Source organism: Mytilus trossulus, chromosome 7, assembly GCF_036588685.1.
Source record: "Mytilus trossulus isolate FHL-02 chromosome 7, PNRI_Mtr1.1.1.hap1, whole genome shotgun sequence".
NCBI classification, from domain to species: Eukaryota; Metazoa; Mollusca; class Bivalvia; order Mytilida; family Mytilidae; genus Mytilus; species Mytilus trossulus.
The window spans coordinates 68,246,892-68,271,416 of NC_086379.1; the positions used below are offsets into that span (position 1 = coordinate 68,246,892).

At 32.8% G+C, this 24,525-nt stretch overlaps 3 protein-coding genes across 3 annotated transcripts in view; 1 reads left to right on the forward strand and 2 right to left on the reverse strand.

Moving 5' to 3' along the window:
- The window catches only part of LOC134725656 (aconitate hydratase, mitochondrial-like), a 44,003-nt gene extending 19,683 nt beyond the window's left edge, over nt 1-24,320 (reverse strand). The window contains exons 1-5 of the mRNA XM_063589652.1: nt 24,206-24,320; nt 9,999-10,064; nt 9,022-9,101; nt 7,702-7,768; nt 7,155-7,226 (exon numbers count right to left, since the gene is read on the reverse strand). Of these exons, the coding sequence (XP_063445722.1) occupies nt 7,155-7,226; nt 7,702-7,768; nt 9,022-9,101; nt 9,999-10,064; nt 24,206-24,238 (318 nt within the window). The 5' untranslated portion in view covers nt 24,239-24,320. The remainder of the gene's footprint in view (nt 1-7,154; nt 7,227-7,701; nt 7,769-9,021; nt 9,102-9,998; nt 10,065-24,205) is intronic.
- On the forward strand, nt 14-6,675 carry LOC134726070 (uncharacterized). Its single transcript, XM_063590466.1, has 4 exons — nt 14-218; nt 1,117-2,611; nt 3,698-5,185; nt 5,698-6,675. Exons 2-4 carry the CDS (start codon nt 1,132-1,134, stop codon nt 5,715-5,717), a joined length of 2,988 nt encoding a protein of 995 aa, XP_063446536.1. The 5' UTR covers nt 14-218; nt 1,117-1,131; the 3' UTR covers nt 5,718-6,675.
- On the reverse strand, nt 15,812-23,233 carry LOC134726071 (uncharacterized). The gene is made up of 5 exons (XM_063590467.1): nt 22,816-23,233; nt 21,667-21,844; nt 20,928-21,025; nt 18,620-19,744; nt 15,812-17,898 (listed from the first exon to the last, which is right to left on the reverse strand). The coding sequence occupies exons 1-5, from the start codon at nt 23,231-23,233 to the stop codon at nt 17,099-17,101; spliced, it is 2,619 nt and encodes an 872-aa protein (XP_063446537.1). The 3' UTR covers nt 15,812-17,098.
- Nucleotides 24,321-24,525: the final 205 nt, after the last annotated feature.

A 24,525-nucleotide genomic window follows, 5' to 3' on the forward strand; every position in this document is an offset into this window, starting at 1 on the left:
ATTGTATTTTTTCTCAAACTGTAATATATGTGCATGAAATAAAATATTTTTTCACCTTTATTTACGTTTACAAGAGTTTTATACGCGACGTTCGGGAAAGACGGCCGTTTTTTAGCAGCACTAGACATATTTCGTCTGTTCGTCGCTTCAAGCCAAGCAATCAGAAATACACCAGAGATAACTAAAAGTAAAGTTTTTTAGCTCATTAAGATTTTTAGGTAGGTATAAAGCTTGAAATCAACCATTAACTACCGTACATTTTATATTTTTACAGGATTACCAAAAAATAGTTATATTCCCTTATCTTTCCGTAGCTTATACCTAGTTCATTCGATTGTGTGAAAGTTTTTCTTTTAGAAACCGGTCTTGTACAGTAATAAAATTTTAAAAGATAAAAGCGATTTTTGTTTGAAGTACCGCATGTCACTCTAAATTGGTGAACGTTTTCGCTATAAACGTCGTCCAGATGCAAACGTAAAAGTTGAGGGAAATGACATTATCGGACATTTCGCTTGCACACATAGGTCTAAAAGTTGTTCAATTGCAAGCACGGGAAAATAATAATGCAAACAATAAAACTTCCCGATTTAAAATTGAGATAAATCCTACAAAAAAGTAAAGCATTAATAAGGTACGGCATTTATTCATATATTTTTTAAACAATCTCCATACTTTGTATGCAAAGTACTGCAAAGGCAAAGTGTCGCGTAAATCGATTTGTTTACGATAGCTTAGCAACCAATAGGTAAAATAAATCTTGCTTCCCCGATCAAGACTATTTATAGACACGAAAATAATAAATTGTATTCATATATTTATATCATGAAATAAATAAAATAAAGGAAATTAAAGCATGTTTTAAAAATTGTTTTACAAACATATTTACGCAAACTTGTAACAGCTGTTTCAAAACTGTACTGGTCAGTGGTAATAAAATCCGTTTTTTCAAGAACACAAAGAAAAAGAAAAATGTGAAATAAAAAAAGGCAAACCAGAACTTTTTTTAAATTGAAATACTTATTGAAAAAATAAGAAATTATAAAAAAAAAATATATAGATCTGTAGATGAAGTCTATAAAAAGGTATGTTTATAGAATATGTAAATATTTATTTCAGAGAGCCGAAAATAAAATGAAAGAAAAATATGGGATGCTTAAGAACATTGGATTTAATACTGAAAAACATGAAGCATTAAAACTGAATGAAATAAATTTTAGCCAAATTGAAATCAACTTATTTACAAATGGCGTTTTGTTAGAACTAGATCAGTTACGCAGACAGCATGGAGCGTCACTTCGCTATCTTCTTAAATGGTCATTTCAGCTTCTGTCAATTAAAGACGACCTTTGTGATAACAATATTCGAAAGCTTAACTTTGGTTTGCGCAAACTTTACAAAGTAAAATTGAACCTGTCCAAAACAAGAAACGGGACTTACCACAACAGAAAAAATGAGTTCCTCCATAAAGTTTACTGTAACTATCCAAATGAAATAATTGTTGACAGCAACGAATCAACCGAAAATAGTACTGTAAATAAGGAAACTCTTACGAAATTAGAAAATGCTTTCAATAAAGTAACAATACAGAGCAAAGTTACAAAAACAGAGAATACAAAATTAAAGATAGAAAATATCAACCGAGAAAAAATAATACAAAACCTAGAGAAAAAATTGAAAATGTCTACCAATGCAAAACAAAATAACCATGAATCTACTAAGAAAAGAGATGCAAAAAAGAATATACACGTCCTTAAAACAAATATTAAATCCTTAGAAAAAAGGTTGCTGCTTGAAAAAATGCATATTAAAACAGTTAAAACCATATGCAGAATGGAGAAGAAAAGGCTGAATGGAAAAATAAAGTATTGGGAAGGTATTGCCAATAAAACCCGTCACGAAAAGCTAACAGCAATCAGCACTCAAGAAATACAGATACAAGAACTTAGAATAAAAATAAAAGTAAATGAAGACGAAATTAAAAGATATTCAAAAATAGTAAATGAGCAAGCCGAGCAGATTGATTATCTTACAGATTTAAATGACCGTACAATTGATCTTACTACACAATCAAAAAATGGTCAATACACTTATAACAGTCAAACAGATCAGTGTGTAATGGACCTTCTTGACTGTGGACTTTCATTTGAGAAAGTTGGACCAGCAATTAAAAATGTTTTAAGTATGTGCGGATTAAGATCAAAAGACGACCGATATCCTAAAAAGGATTATGTTTCTAATTGTAATATGAGGCGTTTAGCAATATCTCAAGTACAGACTGCAGAAATTTGTACAGCAGCTGCTAATCAGACATTGTACACCGACGAAACTCGAAAGTTTGGAGAAACATTTTCTTCTTTCATTACAACGGATGAGAATAAGACTCCTTTTCTACTCGGTCTTAAGCAGATGTCCAACAAAGCTGCCCAGACACAATTAGATACTTTGAAAAGTATTCTTAATGACATAGAAACCAGGATTAATTGTCTAGTCGATCAGAACTTACAAACATCCAAATCATTTAATATACTAAAAAACATTAAATATACAATGTCTGATAGAGCTGCTACAGAGATAGGCAGATTTTACAATAAGAAGGAATTATTGTTTTTTTGTATCCATCAAAAAAGCAATTGCTGAAACTGTGAAACAGACTGTGTAATGGAGTAATGCATTATGTTATTGAATAAAATGTGTCTTTCTGAGTAAATAAAAATAAAAATTACTCTGTGCTTGTGTTTTTTGTTAGAATTAGAGGGTTTTCAATTTCAAAATATTGGACATGGAATAGACATCATGACCTACTTTACTGACATCCAGCTTTTTTGGAGTGGAATTTTGAAGTATTATTTATAAGTTGAGCCTGATCACATGGACTTATATTTTAATAAAAAGTCTTCTTTTGTGTTTTAATCATAACTTTAAGGCAGATTTTTATTGGTAAAGGCTAAAAAAGGTAATTTAATAATATTGTTGCTAACGTCACGTCTTTTCCGTCCATTGTGGTATGTCACGATCGCAATTTTCTTGTTGGTTCTCAGACAGGCAATTGTAGTTATTTTTATCCCGGGTTTTATAAATAATTGAAAATAGCAATCATATTAAATTTGGATGACGTAAGGGGGTCAAAGGACTTGAGGAATCAATATCATTGGCTGTTTTATTTTTTGCGAACGTTACTACTTGAGGTTTCCGTCCAAATCAGTGTCACGTGAGCAACATATATTTAGATCTGTAACTCTCCTGTATAGGAGTTACGATATCGCCCTTTGCAGAATTAGATTCGGAGTCAGTTCCTTCACATGATGGGGTAGCAAAGAAGGTTAGTTGTATGTAATATCGTTACAAGAGGACCTTAAATGTATTCCGTCCATCAAAAAGACGTTCGCAACAAAACGTAATGTCATGATAGTAGATGTTGCTAATGTTACTATTACGAATTGGTTTCATGTGTATTCATTTGATATAAAGTACACCTGCAAATGACATTCTGTATATTTAGAAATTCTAAACCAGACTGTACAATTTTATTACTTCAGGCATATATTAAACATCACTGTGTGCATACATTTGAACTTTTAAAGATGTTGTTGCTCATGTTACATGTCCAAATGTCGCTAACGTTACTTATTTTTGTCTCCGTCACGTTAGCAACATGAAAGTAGGAGACAGAACACAATACTGTAAAATCTGCCGATAGTTTTTAACCAGCTTTTAAAGGACTACCGAGATAAACTTTTGAAGGAACATGTGGAACAGTACGATGATTTGCCTGATGTTGAAAAAGATATTCTATCGCGTATGTACAACTTTTTCTGTGGTCTACATCTAACAGTTAATATTGCAGATGTTATAAATAAAGTGTTCATGCAAACAAAAAATATCGAAGATTTTGATAGCGATTTCAGTCATGAAAAAGCAGGTGAGGCCGATATTCTTAGAGCTTTAAGATGCGTTTGCAAGGCTTTCGCAGTTGGTGGTGATGAAAAATGCGGCACATCTCTTGAATTCAAAACTTATCTGAATCGTAATGACATTAAAACTGTAGATATCAAACCATTTCACGGAAACCGTTTTAATATAGTTTTTCATAATGGTGGAACAGCTTTTCATTTACGAGATTACATTCATAAATTTTTAACAGAAGTCAAGTCTGAAGGACATGTATCTAAGTTAAATGGTTTGTTAAGAGCTGTTCTGAAATCCATCAAAGTCCCAGAAATAATTACAGGATTTCGTGCACTTGGTATATGCAACAAATTTATAACTACTCCTCTATTGAAAGTTCTAGAGAACAAATCTACCCATATCTTTGATATGAACCAACGATACCAAACTTTGGTCACTTATCTTGAAAACGTATCTGTTGACCTTGAACGTACACAGGAACTATTGACAGGAGAGTATGTACCTTTCCCAGACATCGCCATAAAAAAAGATGATGTTTGGGCTTCTTTGGTGCATAGCGAAAATGATGCGCCCTGCGCAGCTCTTCTTGTTGAAATGTGCTCATCTGTTTGTAAGGCTTTGAAAGATAAGGTTGCTGACCATTTAGAAGATGGGCAATTTTCTGGAAACCACGAAACTGACCGTGAGCAATTTTCATCAGTTTTACCCCACAATAAATTGCCAGAGAGGGTGTTTGGGCAGTTAGACTGGTTACTGAGACACAGACCTAACGCAAGTAAGATAGCAAATGAGGCACATATTATGTACAGCATGAATCGGACAGCCAACTGGTTGCAACAAAAAGACGACAAAAAAGTCGAGGAACTCATTTCATGGTCCAAAAAAAATTTGAAAAGTATGAAAGAAACTGAAAAACTAAGAATACAGGAACTCGATTCAAAATTAAAACAAATCAGCATCGATAAGGAAAACAGAACCAAAGCTTTGGCAGCAAAATCAAAAGAAAGAAAAGAGTCTTTGACACAGGAAATAGTGAAACTTGGCTTTTGGGATAAAAAGGGTGTTGTAAATGCTAAGTTAAAGAAATTAAAGACACAAACAGCTAAACGTAATGCGTTGAAATATCAAATCAATTTCAGGAACTATGTTTTGGAACAAAAAGCAGACATAAAATATTTCCGAGTCACCAAATACCAAAGACAAACTGTCACAATTAATCAGTTGAAAACCAACTTATTGACTCTGATTTCCATGACAACGAACAACTGTGAAAGTAGAGGTAAATATATATTTTGTTTTTCGACTAAAATGTTAAAACTTTTGTTTGCATATTCAAATTTCAAAATATAAAAAATAAATCTTAACGAATACTTGTAGAAAAACATTACGACTTTAACATTGGTTTTTGCTCCTTTGCTGCTCAGTTAACAAATATTAAGAGACAGACCAATTACATGATCAGGTGTAATTCATCTAGCACTATATAAATCAAACTTAGTGTGTCCTGTTTATCGAGTACATCGCAGGTGTTATATCCATGTTTATGTTTTTTATATATTTGTAATAGTTGCCACTGTTCGTTAAACACCGCATCTATATTGGTAATCGCACTTTTAACTAGATTGTACCTGATGAATATTATATCAGAATCTCAAAGGTGTCACGAAATACAGCGATCAATGAATAATATATATATATTAGAGAGATATTCTACGGCTTGACAATTAATTGAGAATGACGGCAGAAATATGTTATTTTAATCTTAATCGAGTATTTCAATTTTATTTGTAGAGAACAGAAGTGAGGAATAAAAGTGATCGAACGAGAAGAGGAATGTGCTAGTGATTTTAGACAATGTGATCTTAAGCTTCCAGAGTCAATAAATTCATTCATTCAAATCACCTGATATTAGTTGAAGAGGTTGCTATGTGTGACCTTGGTTGTTTGTTTTTAATTTGTTATTTAGTCATGGCCTTGTCTTGTTTATCCATTCGTATATCCGGTACACAAATATTGAGAATTGTTCTCCATACGTTACTTAATAAAGTAAGTTTAATAGTATCTTCTCTAAGTAGATAAAATTTTATTCTCAATCTGTCTCCATAATACAATACGTAATGAAGATATTGCATCTTTTATAACCCTGCCAAATTGTCATATAAAAATATGGAGCTATCCACCAAAGTACCAATGAAGTGGATGTAAAAATAATAGATAACCGTAAGTCCTTCAACAATGAAGAAAAACCCATAACTTATAGTCGGCTATAAAAAGCCCAACATTACAGTAATAGGAAACAAATAGATTGAACAATCAATTTCAGGTGTATAATTTACTTCATAATTTTATGTAATCAATTTCACGATTTCATGGATCATTCATGGAATTAAAATGAAAAGAGTTACCTCCCATTCAAGAAATGATTTTGGTGATAGTTATGCACAGTTGAAGTTGTCTATATATAATAATTCATATTATACACGTCTCAAAACATGATCTAATAAATATTCAAGCAATGCTGTGTATTATTATAAACATGTCCAAATATTTGCAAATGCCAGTTTTTCACATCCTTTTAGCGTTTTTGGAAAGTCAGTATTTCTTTGAAGTATATCATTTTTTTTCATTGTTTCAACAAGACCATGTGTACAAGAAGTATCCTCAATAAGACTACGGTTGGTATTCCATATTCCATCGTATTTAATGCATGATCGGTAATGATGTAGTCATATAAAAATAAAGTAAAGCATATTTTTCAGAAAATAGAAATTTGGCAGAAAAAAAATGCACTTGCATGAAAATCATACATATGCTTAAGGTCAAAGGTCAAACAAGAATATAAAAATGTATGGCTCATTTTATTTGTACTATGGGGTACAATAAAAAAATATATACTTTATGTGTATTTATTGCTTATGAAAATATCCCACAGAGTCCCTACTTTTATTGTGAAGTCAATCAAACTATTCCACAGAATCAGGATGAGTTTACCTGTCCATTAAAGATTATGTAAATAGCATGGTCCCATTGAATGAATACAATCATTTGACAATAGCTCTTGTTCTCTATGGAGTTCAAACTTTAAAATTTCTACCTTTAAAACAAACCATTCATTTATTATTTTTGCTGTACAAAAAATAAACTCATAGTGATGAAAAACCATACACCAATTCTGGAGAATGACTCATATCAGAACAAGAAATAAAATTACAAAATTATGTCAATAAAAGACTATAAATATCATATACCTGAGCTGTGGCATCTTGCATAGCAACTCTATCTGGTCTCAAGTTCAAGTAACTCTCCCCTCGTTCTACTTCCTGTAGGTCAACAGAGTGCACTATTAAAATATGTCTATATATACCTTATTCAGAAATGTGACTTTCAGTCTTGATGTTTAAATAAGAAATCAATTTGTTGGTTTTCTTTTTCAAATTGTTTACATTTTGATATCCCATGGCCTTTTATAGCTTCATATACAATGTATGGTAAGGGTATTCAATGTAGCTCATTGTTGAACGTTGTACAGTGACCTGTAGTGGTTCATATCCATATCTTTTGGTTGATATTTTTCTTATTGGCAATCCTACTTCTTTATTTATATTGTACTCATTTCAGTAATTTCTCATGGTGATTTTTCATCATATACATCATCATCTTAGTTCCAAAATTATTTTTAAATTTACAAATTATACTAAACATTTATTCCATATTCTTTCATATTATTGATTTGAAGTGTTGTGATGTTGAATTATAAAACCTGACAAAAATGTACAAGTAAAATGTTGTTCCTACCTGATTCTTTGGGCTATCTATGTGGCTGTATAGGATCTTCTCTGACAAAGTAAATGGTCGGTTTAATCTGAAATAATTGGATATTTTTAGAACAGTTTAAAGTGGGTTAAAATCTCTTTTGAGCTTATGCCATGCCTTTGTTTTTATACTTTGTCATCTCTAATAATTTATTATTTAAATTTTTATTATTTGGTTACTATATCAATGCACCATGCACTTTTTCTATAATTTTCTTCACAAGTATAGTTATAGACCTATACATCATTTTGTAAATTCAATATGTGAGTATATAAGTTTTTTGAAATGTTTATGGATATACATATGTACCAGACAAATATGATCACCAGACTACAGACCGGAGATTGATAAACTGTTAAGGTAGTCACAGGAAATATGATCACCAGACTACAGACCGGAGATTGTTAAACTGTTAAGGTAGTCACAGGAAATATGATCACCAGACTACAGATAGGAGATTGATGAACCGTCAAGGTAGTCACAGGAAATATGATCACCAGACTACAGATCGGAGATTGATAAACTGTTAAGGTAGTCAAAGGAAATATGATCACCAGACTACAGATCGGAGATTGATAAACTGTTAAGGTAGTCACAGGAAATATGATCACCAGACTACAGACCGGAGATTGATAAACTGTTAAGGTAGTCACAGGAAATATGATCACCAGACTACAGATAGGAGATTGATGAACCGTCAAGGTAGTCACAGGAAATATGATCACCAGACTACAGATCGGAGATTGATAAACTGTTAAGGTAGTCACAGGAAATATGATCACCAGACTACAGATCGGAGATTGATAAACTGTTAAGGTAGTCACAGGAAATATGATCACCAGACTACAGATCGGAGATTGATAAACTGTTAAGGTAGTCACAGGAAATATGATCACCAGACTACAGATTGGAGATTGATGAACCGTCAAGGTAGTCACAGGAAATATGATCACCAGACTACAGATCGGAGATTGATGAACCATTAAGGTAGTCACAGGAAATAAGATGGTTATAAGCATTTTGCCTCAATTTTCTTTGTAAAGGATGTTGATAAGTCACCATTAAAATGAATGAATTAAGCTCAAACCATGAGTGCTATATTGATTAATAAAAGCAACTTTTGTTAAAATTATCATTCATTTAAAAAAAAAAAATGGAGAATTTTTACAATGAAATTGAACAAGAAATCAAATATGCAAATATATTGAAAAAAATCAGAAAACATGTTGGTGTTGAATTTAAAACTTTCAAAAGCTCTTTAATTACATGTAAGTAAAAATTGTAAATAACAATAATATTTACCTTTGCTTGACAGTTTTAAGATTATGTTCTAGTTTATCATAATCAAGACATCTGTCTGTATCAAATCGACTCATGGCAACCTAAAATAACATAAAGTTCTACATTAGTGTTTTTTTTAATTTTACTGTGGGTTCATTTATTTCCATGGTTACCAATTTTACTGAACTGAGGAATATTTATATTTTCATGGATATTTGATTTTGTGGTTCTACCAAAGTCTGCAAACAAGCCTATAGAAAACATTTTCTTTGTTGTACTTTTAAATTCCTGATGGCCTCAAACTCTTCCAAATATTGGTTTCCCACAAAATCTTAGTTTAACTACAATGTAGACCATCCCTGTGCAGTTGTACGCAAATTGCATGCAAAATTTTATAAAAGATTAAAAATTCAAAGTGCCTCACTGGACCCATGTTATCATGGTTATGTTTTAAGGACCTGCCATTATAATGTAACTATATACAAACTGCAACTTTTTAAAAACAAGTGAAACTGCGAGCTACTGCTCACTGATGATACCCCCGCCGCAAGTGGATAATATTAATAGTGTAAAAATATGCAAGTGTTCGGTAAACAGGAAGTTGTTGAGTGATGAATCTGAAAACGCATCACACGGTATAGCTGACTTATATAAATCCTGAAACCAATTTCAGAAATCCTTGTATTGTAGTTCCTGAGAAAAATGTGACGAAAATTTTCAACTTGGCTATCATGTGTAAAATCATACAAGTGTTCGGTAAACAGGAAGTTGTCAAGTGATCAATCTGAAAACGCATCACACGGTATAGCTGACTTAGATAAACCCTGAAACCAAATTTCAGAAATCCTTGTATTGCAGTTCTTGAGAAAAATGCGACGAAAAATATTCATGGGACGGACGGACTGACTGAAGGACAGACAGAGATAAAACAGTATACCGGGTTACCCCCCCCCCCTTTTTTAAAGCGGGGGTATCATAAATAATTATTTATATATTACCTGAGAAGCTGATGCTGCTGGGGAGCAGTTGAAACATCTTGTTTGGCCACGAAGACCAGATATCCCCTGAAAAATCATAAATAAGTAACACTTTGAATTATCATTCTTAATGATATAAGCTTTAATTGTCTATCTAGAATTTGAATCTTTTATATTAATATAATATACATGATGTATATATATCAGGGATGGAATCTCACAGACTTACAGATGTCCAGTAGCTAATGGCTTCTAATATTTGAGCTGGACAACTAATGTTTTCCCTGTTTTAGCATTAATTGTGCAACAGCCTTAGTATACTTCATTTGGTAATCAAATACATTGTACAACACATTTCTTGAAAACCATTTGATGATCCTACATGTACCTACATGTATACTTTAAACAAGGTGCTTAGACAAACAACAACAAAAATTTCTGCACAAATGCATGAAGCTTTTGAATTTTTGTTACTATGTATTCTAAAATATTGATTTTCTTTGACTTTTTTTAATACGGCACTTTCTACTGTTATTGAGGACTTCATCCTGACAATATTTCCATGGGGCATATCTCTTTTAAAAATAATTGTCAGAACAGCACTCAAGACATTTTCTAAATGATTTCCCAGAATTTACTACCAAAATATGTCACTTCCGAAGAGTATAAAATATTAAACTTGGTATCATTTGATGGACCTGAATTTCCGGAATGTTCGATTTGAATTATACAGAAAGTCAGGTCTGTCAAATATTACTGAGTTTAATATTTTATACTCTTCGGAAGTGATATATTTTTGTAATAATGGGAAATCATTTTAAAAACAAAATGGATATTTGCCCACCTCAAATGGAATCGTATTTCATTTTAGCATTCCCTTTGGATATTTTGGGAAATATTTTGCAACAATAAGCACAAAAACGTTAGGACTTTCTTACTATGTAAAACATTTAAAAGTCTCTCATGTCTCTAGATGGCAATACAAATTTCATGCCAAAATAAGTTGTCAAAGTATCCCCCAAAATTTGCTCTCAATGACCAGCGTGACGTCGTAGGAATGTGTTCTAGAAAAAAATAGCCTTGCCAGACATCCCCTAATCTAGACCGAGATTACTCTGACGATCAACTGCTGTCATGCCAGACAAGCTGGGGCCGTGGGACGTCAGAGCTTGTCCTGTATCAAAAAGTGGATATTTGCCCCCCCAAAAAGGATGCGCTGCTTCATCGCTTCTGGAGCCGACTGAGGGCCTTGGAATTATATAAATCGGGCATCAATCTCTTCATTTTTCATTTATCTTTTCATATATGTAAGTTCACCTACATTTTGTACCTGCCAACCTTTTTTTTCTATGTTTTAACAGTTTTTACAGAGACCAATCGGTTTATGCATTTTGACTTTCACTTTCAAATGGACATCAAGTTACGAGAGAGTTCGTGGCCTCAAGACTCAAATATGCAAATATTTGTATTTTTTAACCTCCTTTATAGGAGATCGATGTGTTAACATTTAGAAGCAACCACATTTTTTTCACCTCCTTTACAGGAGATCGGTAGTAAGCATCTAGTTCCGACCATGATTACAATCGGAAGCTCTGGGACATTTAGGTAACTTGCATCGTAAATGAACGAGGTGTTACATTATGGTCATTTGCACTGTTTTCTCGTGGTCACGTGATAATCTTTGAAAATGAAAGGCATAATGCATTAACCGATGGGTCTCTGTAAAAACTGTTAAAACATAGAAAAATAAAGGTTGGCAGGTAGGTGAAACTTACATATATGAAAAGATAAATGAAAAATGAAGAGATTGATGCCCGATTTATATAATTCCAAGGCCCTCAGTCGGCTCCAGAAGCGATGAAGCAGCGCATCCATTTTGGGTGGGCAAATATCCACTTTTTGATAACGGACGAGCTATGACGTCCCACGGCCCCAGATTGTCTGGCATAACAGCCGTTGGACGTCAGAGTAATCTCTGACTACCCCTAGTCTAACCCTAACCATGCCTGAACCTTAACTCTAAACTATAGGGATCCTAGTCCAAATAATTATGACGTCTTGAAAGGCTATTATAATTTTTTTCTTGGACACCTAACGTCGTCAAAGAAAAAAAATATCAAAGCCTTTCAAGACGTCATAACTACAGCTAGGCAATATTCCCCAATCGGGAGACAGTCTCCCGATCTAGAGATGCCTCCAAATTGGGAGACATGGAATAATGTAATTTGTCTCCCGATTAGGAGATTTTCTCCCAATCAAGAGACACATTATAAGATATACTATATAAAACTGTGCTGGCGCAAAAAAGTAGAGATCGGCGGCTTTTTTAAATAACATTTTCAGAAAGATGACGAAAAAAGATCGGTAATTTACCGTTGTTCCAAAAAGGTGCACCGTCGATTTTTCAAGTTATTGCTTCCCAGAGACATAAAAAAGGATAATGTTAACATTTTCTCTGGTATCTTGCTACTTCCATTCAATTATTTGTGTACATGTTACTAAGTTTCTGTCCCCCCTAATTGATCGTCGGCCATATTGCAAATTGTATATAAATAAAAAACAATTCCGGATTGATGTCAAATACGGCCCAAAATTTTAAAAGGGTGTGAGTAAAAATATTTTTTTTACATGCATTTTCATGATCTGTATTAAATGTGGTCAGTATTACAATCAGTGTGGCATATATAACTACCAGCCAATCACATGGCCAGGGGGTCAGTGCTGGATGTCATGTTTATTAAACTTTTAAAACAATTATTCTGATTTTTTTCAACTTCTTTATTCTTCTTCTTTTGTGGGGGAACTTTTTTTTCTGATTGTGTTAACAATTTAAAATTCTCTGTTTCTTTTATGGGGGATGTTTATTCTGATTATTTTAACAATTTGAATAGTCATGAATCAGACTTAATTAGGTATTTTTTTAAAATAGCATTCCATTTGAATCTCAATAATCTGTTGTCATGGTTGTTATACATCAAAATTGGCTTTTTTTTAAGTGTTAGAAACATTGACCTGACAGCACCTAATGACACATGTCTTTGGAAATGAGACTAAATTGATCTAACATTTATTTTGACATACAATCTGAATCATGCATAACTATTAATGGCTTAAGTTTGGAAAACTATGATATCCTGAAGTTCTAACTTCTAGAGAGAGAAAAAAATTGAATATTTTCTTGGAATGATAATGGTTACATTTAGCTTTGAATGACGACATCAAAAAATATACTCAGCAGCCTTTGCTACTTTGAATGGTGTGTCTCCTTCCTGTATATAGGGTTTCCAAATAAATATTTTATTATGTTCTGGAGGTCTATGAGTTAACAATTTATCAGATTGTCTAGTATGCTTTCAATATGCTAAGAATATGAATACAGTCATTCCTTAGAGAATAAATGCTTCTTGGTTGCTCAATTTGGCTTCAGTATTCTCACTAACTTTTCAAAGTTCTCCAAATCATCACAACAAAGCAACACTGTCACTGGTTGGTGGGTGCCATTCTCTAATTCATAAATGCAGGCATGGCAAATAGAATTAGTGCATATTGACAACTAATTATATCCTTTTCCATGTTGTTGAGTTATTTCATAATGAAATTTTAATCTTCTTACAAATGGTTATGTTGAAGAGGGTGGGCCATCATTAGAGGTCTCATCATCATGGAATATTGAACTCACATTGTTTCAAAAAAAGAAATTACCTCCTTCATTTTTATTTGTTTTTGGTGCCAGGCATTGTTATAGTAAAACCTACAAATGAAGTTATGAACCCACACATTTAAACTCTCATACATATAATGAAAACATTATTGTATTTGTAATAGACTTTTACAAATTGTGACTTAGATGGAGAGGTGTCTCATTTGCACTCATACCACATCTTCTTATACATGTATCTATAATCCACTTTTACTATTAATTAAAATTACATGTACCTCTTATGTACATTTGAAGATTTTTTTTCCTGCTTGTCAAATGCTCCATATTGACTGTGAAACAAAATAAAATCAAGCATACCAGGTATTTATGTCTCTGATTATCATGATTATTGAACATGTCAATTATAATTATTTCTAATTATAAAGAAATTAAATCAGTAAAGCATGCTTAAGGATCGAACAGAGGAATTACTGTTCCTGTAGCATTTATTTGAACTGTAAACTTGAACCAGGCTTATTTTAATACTTTAGTTTTATCAAACATGATGAACCATCATAATCCATATAAAAATAAGCCTTAAATGAAATATATATAACCAGGTTAACTTATTATGCCTTCTCACTATACATATATACATGGAAAATAAAACTTGTCCATCTGAAAAAAATCCATACAATTTGATTTACTATATATATATATATATATATATATATATGTTTGTGCTTGGGTCTCCATTGGGAACAGCTGCTGATGTTTTTTTGGTCTTTTTAATAATTTTTTCAAAACGACATTTCTTGGTAGAAAAACTTGTTGTCTAATCCATTTGTCCTTGTTGAGCAATGAAATATGTTATATCTTTATTCTCATCACCAAGTACATAGGTACAGAGAAGACATGCATATATAATACAATATATTAACTACATAAACATAAATATACAATATATACAACAACAACAAAGACAAAAAGAACTTATTCAGGGGGACACAGTACTGCTTGTTTATAATTCGTTAAAACTAAACCTGATAACTCAATACATATGTCCAATTATAGTTTTTAATCATAATTAAGCTTGGTTTATATATGACTATGATACTTTCTACCTCAGATTTCTTCACTATCTTTGTCTTTAAATTTGGTACTGCTCTTATCAGCTTATGAGATTTCTGTCTCATACAATCCTTTTCAGTAAATATCATATCAACTTGAATTGTTACTTCTAGATACCATGCATATAAAAGAAGCAACTACCCAGAAGATCCTTGTTTATGAACTGCATTCCTGAACCAACATAAAAATTTGACTGATATGCTAGGATGGTGCATGTGGCACCTAGTATTGACCACATTCTGCTCCCGACATAATTAATATTGAAACAAGATTGTTTCTAATTGAGCTGTACGTGCATCAAATCATATACCATACTATTGGTCATGATGCACCAAAGTTTATTTGTAACATTAAAAGTTCAAAAGGCTCTTTTACGGCATGTAATATTTCTATACATGTACTTGAAATGCTTTAGGTTGAACTTAATATCTCTCTCCTCACTCCTGACAACTGCTTCTCATATGAAAATGCACAACTGTTTGGCATCCTACGGCTATTTCTGTTTTTAAAGTACATTGTATACAAGTAGATTTACTTAGCCAAAGTGGAAATGAGTCTTTTAAATGTTACCAAATTTACCATGCATATATAAGATGCATATATTTATATTAATTCAATCAGTATATACTAAAGTATTAAAAGGGGGGGGGCACTTCCTATATACAAGTTGATAGGACTTGCCACTGGAATGGGTTTTTTTCAACTTGAAAATATGGGAATAGGTCTGGAAAACTATCAGAAATTACTCAAATATATGATAAGGTCTAAAGTTGCAATTACATGTACATGTATATATGAAATAAAATTTTATCTTCAAATATTCCACTTTTCCAACACACCCCATGAACCTCAACCAAATACGGTTAAAGGTTACAATTTTACCAACTCAATATATGAAAAGGTATACATCTTTAGATCTATATTATACATTTATGATAAGGGTGGGGTACCAGAACGCCAGCGATACCCCAGGCCCAAGGCCAGGAATTTTCAAAGGGGGGTTTGTTGGACTCACAAACTCGACTTTATCAGTCCAAATTCGAACAGAACATTCACTTTAAGGTAACAGGTACGTAAATGGCTTGTCCACCGAATTTTTTAAGAAATTGTATTCACGTAGAACTTTTAAAAACAAACAGAAAAATTGAAAATTTTGAGTGGGTAACCGATCTACTTTCAAAGTTACAGTCATTTGAAATTGTTAGAAAAACACCATGAAGTACATAGACATAACGTCAAATTTACGCAAAAAGTAAGAAATTTCCAGCTTATTTTAAACTGCAGTTAAAACCATTCCCACGATTTTTCTATAAAAATTAAATGTTTTTATGATAGAATTTTCCTTTCTATTGATATATAATTTTCCTATGGTTACCGGACTCCTTTTTTATATATCAGCCGTTGAAAGGGTATTGCTGACGGTAAAAGATAGAAATTGCATGACGTCGCCGAAGAGGATTACGCAACGTCAAGTCTCTATCAGCAGAATAGTCACCAACATAAAAATCTTGTCAAATGAAGACAACGACCGCTACCTCAAGGCGTCTCTTTGTTTACAATGTGTTTTTAAACTAATTATGCGCTATAGCGCTTATGAAATAATTATCCTGTCTGAAAAAGTATCACTAGTTATTACGGATATTCATTTGTTTACAGATTAGATGAGACCCTAGTCATGTATAACTTAATTTTTCTATCAGTGTGGGGTTTACGTCAATGAACAACAATTAAGGCACTGATTTAATGATAAAAGAAAATCTTTAAACAATGGACTGGTAGTTTAGAATCTGTAAAAGTTTAAACCAAGTAAACGGAAACTATCATTGAAATCCACAGAATGACGATATACATTCATTGAATACATTTTCGACCCGAAAATACATGAAATATTTGCTGCTGCTCAATCAGTAAGGAAAACGAAATGTTCCAAAGATGAAAACAAATTGACAATGCCGCAGAAAAACTGTAGAAAAAGTCAAAAGACAAACTGTACTGAAAAACACATTTTTTTACCTAATCGAGTCATCAATGTGCCGATGAATCGTCGTACGACGTACAACACAAAAAATAGACAATAGTACTGATTTATTATTCCATCCTGAAATTAGATGGTGACTATGTTTTATATTATAAAAGCAAAGGGGATACACGTAATTTATAGATAAAACCTACACAATATATCAAAGTTTGATGCAAATCTTCATTATCCTTTTATCCTACTTTTTGTTTTGTTCAATGATCGTGAATTGATGTCAATATTATAAAATCGTAATGTGTTTTATCTAGAAACTAAACGTGTAATATAAAATAAAAAAAATAATGTATAAACGTTCAGACAATGTTTTTTTTTCTAGTTTTGCAATGACATAATATGTTCTGAAATCGAGTCCAGTATCTTCTTGTCTTTGGTAACTCGGGGCTTCCCGTCGATCTGTTCTGTAAGCAATTCGCGTATACCATCAACACCTCCTCTATTTCCTGCAAGGATGAGATGGTTTAATCGTAAACCGGATTTGGCAATTTTGTTCAGCATTGTCTTTGAACAAAAAGAAGATGGTATGTTGTTAAATGACTCCAGTCTAGATTTAGTTAGCTGCAGCTTACTGATCATGTTTACTGTGTAGCGAACAGAGAAGCTGTGTTTTTCAAGCATTCTTGGAGAAACTTTTAACGTGTTGATCAGCTGTTGCAGGGATTGCACATCACCAATGGCATTGTGTGCATCATAACTAATTCCAACAATATCTTTCACGAGTGATTCCTGGTTGTATGACTGCTTACTTGTCTTTCTGTCTGGTAGTAGTTCTTTCGTCAATGATAAGGTGTCAATAAATCCAACGCATTTCAATTCAAAATCTTTCATGACATTATTATTTTGTAAAGCCTTAGTCAGAATCCTGGAATCAAAAATTTTTGAATTGTGACCAATCAGAATGCATTTTTTTGGAAGCCAAGAAATAAACTGCTTAAAAATTTCAGTTTCTTCATCTGTCTGCATAATTTCCCCGTTTTTGTACAAAATTAAACCACTTTTTGAAAACCCGGTTACTTTAGAGGCAGATGGCGAGATACGCTGACTAGGTACCATATACCGATTATAATTTTGGTTGGCATATGCTGCAGCTAATTGAATGATATCACAATCAGTACCTGAAAAAGAAACAATTCAAAATAAGTCTTTGATATTAATACTTAAAAATTGCCGTCCTATCATTCATCTTACGATGCACACAGTAAAAAACTACAATGATTATCGTTTATGTTAGCAAAACTAACGGAAACGCATACAATTCAATGCAGAACAAAACGGTTGTTGTTTCATGTTAAACATTATATGTAGCGATTGCGGATGTGAAGGGGATTTTTTCTTTTTGTAGTGTCCTCTGAATTTCTGAATTCCAGTTAATTTCTCTCTTTATTCATAATTATTTAGCCTATTTATTATGTATGCATAATGTTAAATACATTTGATATTATTATTCAAACTTCTTAGTATTGGTAAAAACGCTAAGACATTTTAAATATACTGTGATACTATAAAGATTTCTAATAATGTATTCAGGTCCTATAGAATAGCAACGCATTATATTCCAAGTTGTATTTTATCCCTTTTTGAATGACAATAAGACATATAAATATTAGGCATACATATAACATTTACATACTGGTGTAGCCTGATCGTGTTTTTTTATTTGTTGTTTTTGTTTTTTGTTTATAAATTTCCAATTACTCAGTGTAGATTCAAATCAAAGAAGATCTGGCTGTTTAAGTTCTTCATAAATAGGAAAATAATCTGTAGCCGAAAAAAGATAACGATTCTATTGGCTATATAATAAAAGACAGCCATCAACAAAAACAATTAATTTCTTACCGAATCCTGTAGTTTCAAGGTCAAAGTAAACAAATGTTTCGTCTTTCAAAGACACGGGATCTTCTGTCACTTCTGGTTCAGGATCAGGAATGGGTGAAATATCATCAGCTTTCTCTATCGAATTTCCTGGTGCAGATATAGAGGTTGCATATGTGATGCCTTCTCGTATTTCTTTGGCCTTTAGATTTATGTTGAATTTTCCTTTTTTGACTAGTCTTTTTCTCTTTGCCTCCCGGGTACTTGCATTTACTTTGTCATGTTTGCGCTTTTTGTCTATTTTTGCCGTATGCATTACTGTAAATTTTCCCGGTGACAAATTATGAGCTTCGTATACTTGTGGTATATAAGAACGACCTTCGTTTTTCTGAATAACACCCACGCATACTCGGAAAGGAAGGGATTGGCTACTCCCAAAATGCTTAGCTTTTGGTGCCTTTAACGCGATTATTTGATTTAAGGATTCGTTTCCTTGTGAGCTGCCACAGTTAGCTAATTTATGTGAGTTCTTTGCGTAAGAATCAAACAATTTTGACAAATCAGCAAACATTTCCTCTCCGTTTAAATCTTTGCCATACGGAAGACTTTTGTGTTTGTAATTTTCTGGATCTTTATGGTAGTTACACCACGATAAGTCACAGTGAGAATGATCACCAAAAGAATGGGGAATGATAGCATAAATATTCTGGCTCAATTGTTCTGCATGATTCTGGTTTTGGGCTATCGCATAATCTAAATCTTTTGTCAAGTAGCTTATAGTACTTGTTGACAATTTACCTTTGTGTTTTTCATGTAAGCGGTATAAGTCACTAACAATATTTTTTCTCTGGTGGTTTTTGTCTGACCTTTTAACAATATCAGAATTAATGTTTTGTTTAAGTCTAGCTAGAGTAGTGGTATCGTCATCCATTATTATACATGAAACTGTGCATCCTTTGCATTGCAGGTCCTGCACCATTTCAACGGCTAAGTTTGGCTCCATCGACTTTGCACTTCCGCTGTGATTTTTCCTACAATCGTGCTGTCCATCTCCCTTTTCATCCACATACATACACTTTCTGCAATCTGCTGATTTAGTTCCTTGACTCACACATTTTCCAGTTTTTTCACCAATCATTGTAGCATGACCTACCAATATAATTATATGATTTATAACGACATTCATATTCAAGCTTGGTACAAGTCAAATATTTGACATTTTACAGGTTTCTGAATAAATGTAGTCACAGAACTTAAAATAAGTAATATAAATTGAAATTATATTCATATATTATTACTGTTGTGCAATACAAGGTGCTGTTGTGCAATATTTAGTACATCTGTTGTCAGACTATAAACAAATAAAGTTCAATTTATTCTCAATGCCATATAAGAAATTTATGAAAATCAAAATGGATTTTACATATTTAGATATAAACAATTTATGAAAAACGAATGGGAGCTCACAACAATAAATATAAACAATTCACCAAAGTTATATGAGAATTGGTTAAAGCGTTTTTGCGGTAATGTCTGACATGTTGATGACGGACGGACGGACCGACGAATGAACGAACAACAGTATACTATAATACGTGCCGTAAACGGACGATGTATAAAATTGAAAAGAATAATTTATATGAAAACCCAAATGCCCCGCCCAAAGCTTTGAAATATTTCGAGTTAAAAAGAGCATAATTTCAGAACGGCAAAAGACCCAATACTGAAATTCGAATACTGTTTACATGTTGTGATACTCAGTAATGTATATGAGATTTATAAAATTCACATGACATATATAATAAGAAACAATGTTCCCATTTAAAAGGGCATAACTCTAGAATAGTAAGCGATTCACAGCCCAAACTTGAACCATGCATACCACTGTCCCAGGTTAGGGGAGGGCTGGGATCCCGCTAGCATGTTTAACCCCGCCACATTATTTATGCATGTGCCTGTCCCAAGTCAAGAGCTTGTAATTCAGTGGGCTTTGCTCATTGTTGGAGGCCGTACGGTGACCTAAAATTGTTTATGTTTGTGTCATTTTGGTCTTTTGTGGATAGTTGTCTCATTGGCAATCATACCACATCTTCTTTTTTATATGTCTGCAAATTGTTGTATTTAACACTGAGAATTTCTTTTATTAAATTTAAGCAAGATTGTATAAACAAAGATGGGACAGACAGCCGGACGGTGAAGGATTACTCTTAATGCTTCTTCTCCTAGACTCTGGGCATACAAAATCATTAACTAAATAAGAAGTGATTTTTGGGGGTGACGTGAAATCTCTGTTTTAGCTATTTATCGTTTTACTATATGCATATAGGCATACCTGTCAAGCTACTGTAGCTTCTTCCACTTCCTCGTTTCTGCCAAGCACCATCAAAAGAAACTGTTATTGAAGGTCCATTTAAATTATCATCTTCATCTCTAAAAATATATGTTTCTTGTTAATGGGTAGTTTATATAACTAGGTCTATTTAATCACACACGCTGGCAAGCCGATTAACTTTGTTTTCAATATATCTGACTATAAATCATCATTTATTAAATTAAATATTATTGATTGTGAGGAGATCCCTGAATTTTGTTTCGTTTTTTCATAAAACTGAACACATCGACACTTCAAGATTTAATTTTAGATGTTCACCATTTGCAATGATTTATTTCTTCATAAAGGATTTTTTTTAAATTGTTCAACTATAAACTACATGCATAGAGACATTACTATCCCAAGTGTGTGGTAGCCAGGATAAGTTTAACCTCACCACCTTCTATATGTGCTTGTCCCAGGTACGGAGCCTGTAATTCAGTGGTTGTCATTTATTGATGTGTTTCATACTTATTTTCATTCTATTATTTTGTACGGAAATTAGATCGTTAGTATTTTTCGTTTAAATTGTTTTACTGTATTTCGGGGCCTGTTGAAGCTACCTATTCGTTATGATCAGCCGGCCTTACGGTCTTATACATGTAGTTGTTATGTCAGAATATATCGCGTGGATAGTTTTCTTAATACATGCATCATACCAAATCTTCTTATTTTTAATAGATATAAAATTTTGACTTACCTGCTTAAATCTATTTCTTCTTGTAAAGCTTTCTGACAAGACATTTCAGCACACTTTTCAATAGTTTTACCGATTTCTCTTTCTCTGATCTTTAAATTCTTAACTGCTATTGGGGGGATGTTAATGCCAGCAAGAAAATTCACTGTCTGGTGTGGACCCATTCCAGCATCTAAATAGGCTAAACAAACGAATTTTTTTCATAAATACAATGTATCCGATATATATGTAATAAAATTTGATTTTATTGGAAAGACATTTATATGAAATGTTTGTACTTGAAAAATACATATTACAAAAGCAAAAACCAACCCCAAAGTCTACATTTTAATACTTTTTTTTTAATGAAATTGCAATAACTAGAGACATATATTTTCCTATTTCAAAATGAATTAATCAATGCACGCACAAATTTCCTAATTTTCTGTATACTATATGAACTCGCCTTATCTTTTAATTTTTGAAGCGGCGGTTATAACGGATAATCATAAAACACGATACTATTCTTATCAAATCAAAATAAAATAAACTTGTAAACTCTTTTATTTTATTTTTTTATTTGATTTAAAAGACTACTTTGCTTCCCGTTTGTCTGTGTGTGCACAATGTCATCCATATTTCGTATCACAGTCAATTTTATTTTCCTTTTCTCTTGCTTATAATAATCACTTCCGATTTATGCATTTTGAAAATTTCATTTCACGCGACAATTAAAATTCAATGTTCAATATTTCTAGTAAAAATTATTTGTTTAATCCTACTTTTTTCACTCTCGGTATTAGCAATTTCCACTTCTATTAATAGACCATATTGCGGACGTGAAAGAAAGCACTGTAAACAACGGTTTCTATTTGTATGAACGTCCAAATGTTTATATTAGAGTGAAAAAATGATTGTCAAATCAATAAAACTCATTCTCATTATTTAGCATATAAAGGAGTATTTACTCTTTATTTATTTTCTTGAGAGAGTCGAATTGAGTGTAGACAGTTGTTTTTACTTTTAGAAACGATATTGTACATGCAACTACTGTAAAGTAAGTGTCAGTCTTCAACTTCAAAGATTAGAACGAAAATAAAAAAAGTCAACGTTACATAGTACGCTTTTATTTGTTATTGTGTGTATATATGCAAGTTTTTGTAATATTCTTACCCAAACTGCATTTAGTATTCACATCCCATATCAACATTCCCTTTTTGGATGTTTCTGATCTGTGTCGTTTACCAGTGTTTATTAAGTTGGTGTAGGGACAGCTGCCACAAGGTATATACAATATACTTCCTAGGCCATATCTTTGTTCTTTTGAGCAGTTGTGAAGATATAAAGGTGAATAACAGTTCTTACACGCTTTAAGTTGGTCAGCTAATAATCCCAACTCAACCACTCTTCGACCATCACGCCATGCCAAGGTACTATTACTATCATTTTCTTGGGAGGGAAGCAATGTTTCATTTGGACAAGACATTTCATTTACTACTACCACACTTTTTGTTAGATTTTGACGAGAATTGTTGAATACTTTACCACCAAATTGACCATTTTTACGTCGAAGCGGAATTTCTCCCGACATTTTGAAAATATTTTTTCTGGTGTAAGGGGAATAACTCTCATAACAACGAACGCAAATTTTCCCGTTTTCCGCTAGAGGCGTTCATTTACGTACCTCTCACCTTAACAGTGCTTATTTGTTTTCAAGGATGGGTTCGTCCGAACCCCCCTGGCTACGGGTATGTACCCCCATATAAATTAAGTACTGAAGTTTCCCCACCCCCCTGAGGTTGAAATGACAGAATGTATAATTAATCATATAATTGTGATTATAACTACAGAAAATTGTTTTTTTTCCCAACAATAAAGGTTTGTTTCATACTGTCATTTTAGAGGAAACGTATCTAATATATATGTCTTTTTCAAAATACCATATCTCATTATCTGCATGTACGAAGTAGCCAGAAAACTTTTAAATGTACAGTGTATAACTAGTATAACTACATGTAGTATTCAAATTTAAAGGTTGTTATCCTGATAATTTAAGTGATTTGGACATTAACCATTGACCATGTTAACATTGTCTCCAAATCGAGATACATCTGACTATATTCATGATCTTTGGTGTGTTTTGAATCAATTTGTCTCCAGATCGGGAGATTGTCTCCAGATATGGACACTGTCTCCCGATCGGGGAATATTGCCTAGCTGAACTATTTGGACTATCGGGATCATTACAGGCTACAGTAAAAGAAGGCCACTGCTGTGTAGGATTACATCAGAACATGCACGACACACTCCCCCCATATCGGGCACGCCGAGTCAAGTATAAAGGAGTATGGTGAGGATATATAACATGATGTTTGTACAGTTAACCGCATTTTTGGAGAAAAAAAATTGAAGGTTATGCCAACTTGTGGGACGTTACAGGTAAAAGTTGAATGAAAACAAGTACAGACTGTATTTGTTTGTCATTTTTCTAGAACTTCTTCATATTGTATGTACCCGAGTAATTTATTTGAGAATTTGCTTTCTACACATTTGTAAATATTACCGTTTTAGCAGCTTGACGAAAAATGTGTGCCATTTTTCAATTTTTGTGTGTCCTGTGACGTCACGAAGGGCATAGGAAATACCAAAGGGAGATAAATATTTGATAGCTGTGTGTGTGTACCGAAATTTAATTGTGAAATGCAGTAGTAAATGACGGACAACATGACTATAATGTTCGATAACCACACAAAAAAAAACTTGAATGACGTCAAATTGGGTTTTCTTTCTAGTTTGGAATTTCCTCCACTTTCTTCACCACCATTAAGGTAACGTTAGATCACAGATTATTTTTTTTATTATTTGCAAAAATGAAGATTTTAC

What these genes read in the sequence shown, in the direction of transcription:
- LOC134726070 (XM_063590466.1), top strand. Translation starts at nt 1,132, where the DNA reads ATGAAAGAAAAATATGGGATGCTTAAGAACATTGGATTTAATACTGAA. An exon ending in GAAGGAATTATTGTTTTTTT is followed by an intron (nt 2,612 to 3,697) that starts GTATCCATCAAA and finishes ATCTGCCGATAG; the next exon opens with TTTTTAACCAGCTTTTAAAG. An exon ending in GAACAACTGTGAAAGTAGAG is followed by an intron (nt 5,186 to 5,697) that starts GTAAATATATAT and finishes TTTTATTTGTAG; the next exon opens with AGAACAGAAGTGAGGAATAA.
- LOC134726071 (XM_063590467.1), bottom strand. Translation starts at nt 23,233, where the DNA reads ATGTCGGGAGAAATTCCGCTTCGACGTAAAAATGGTCAATTTGGTGGT. An exon ending in GAATACTAAATGCAGTTTGG is followed by an intron (nt 21,845 to 22,815) that starts GTAAGAATATTA and finishes TCGTTTGTTTAG; the next exon opens with CCTATTTAGATGCTGGAATG. An exon ending in GAAGAAATAGATTTAAGCAG is followed by an intron (nt 21,026 to 21,666) that starts GTAAGTCAAAAT and finishes ATATATTTTTAG; the next exon opens with AGATGAAGATGATAATTTAA.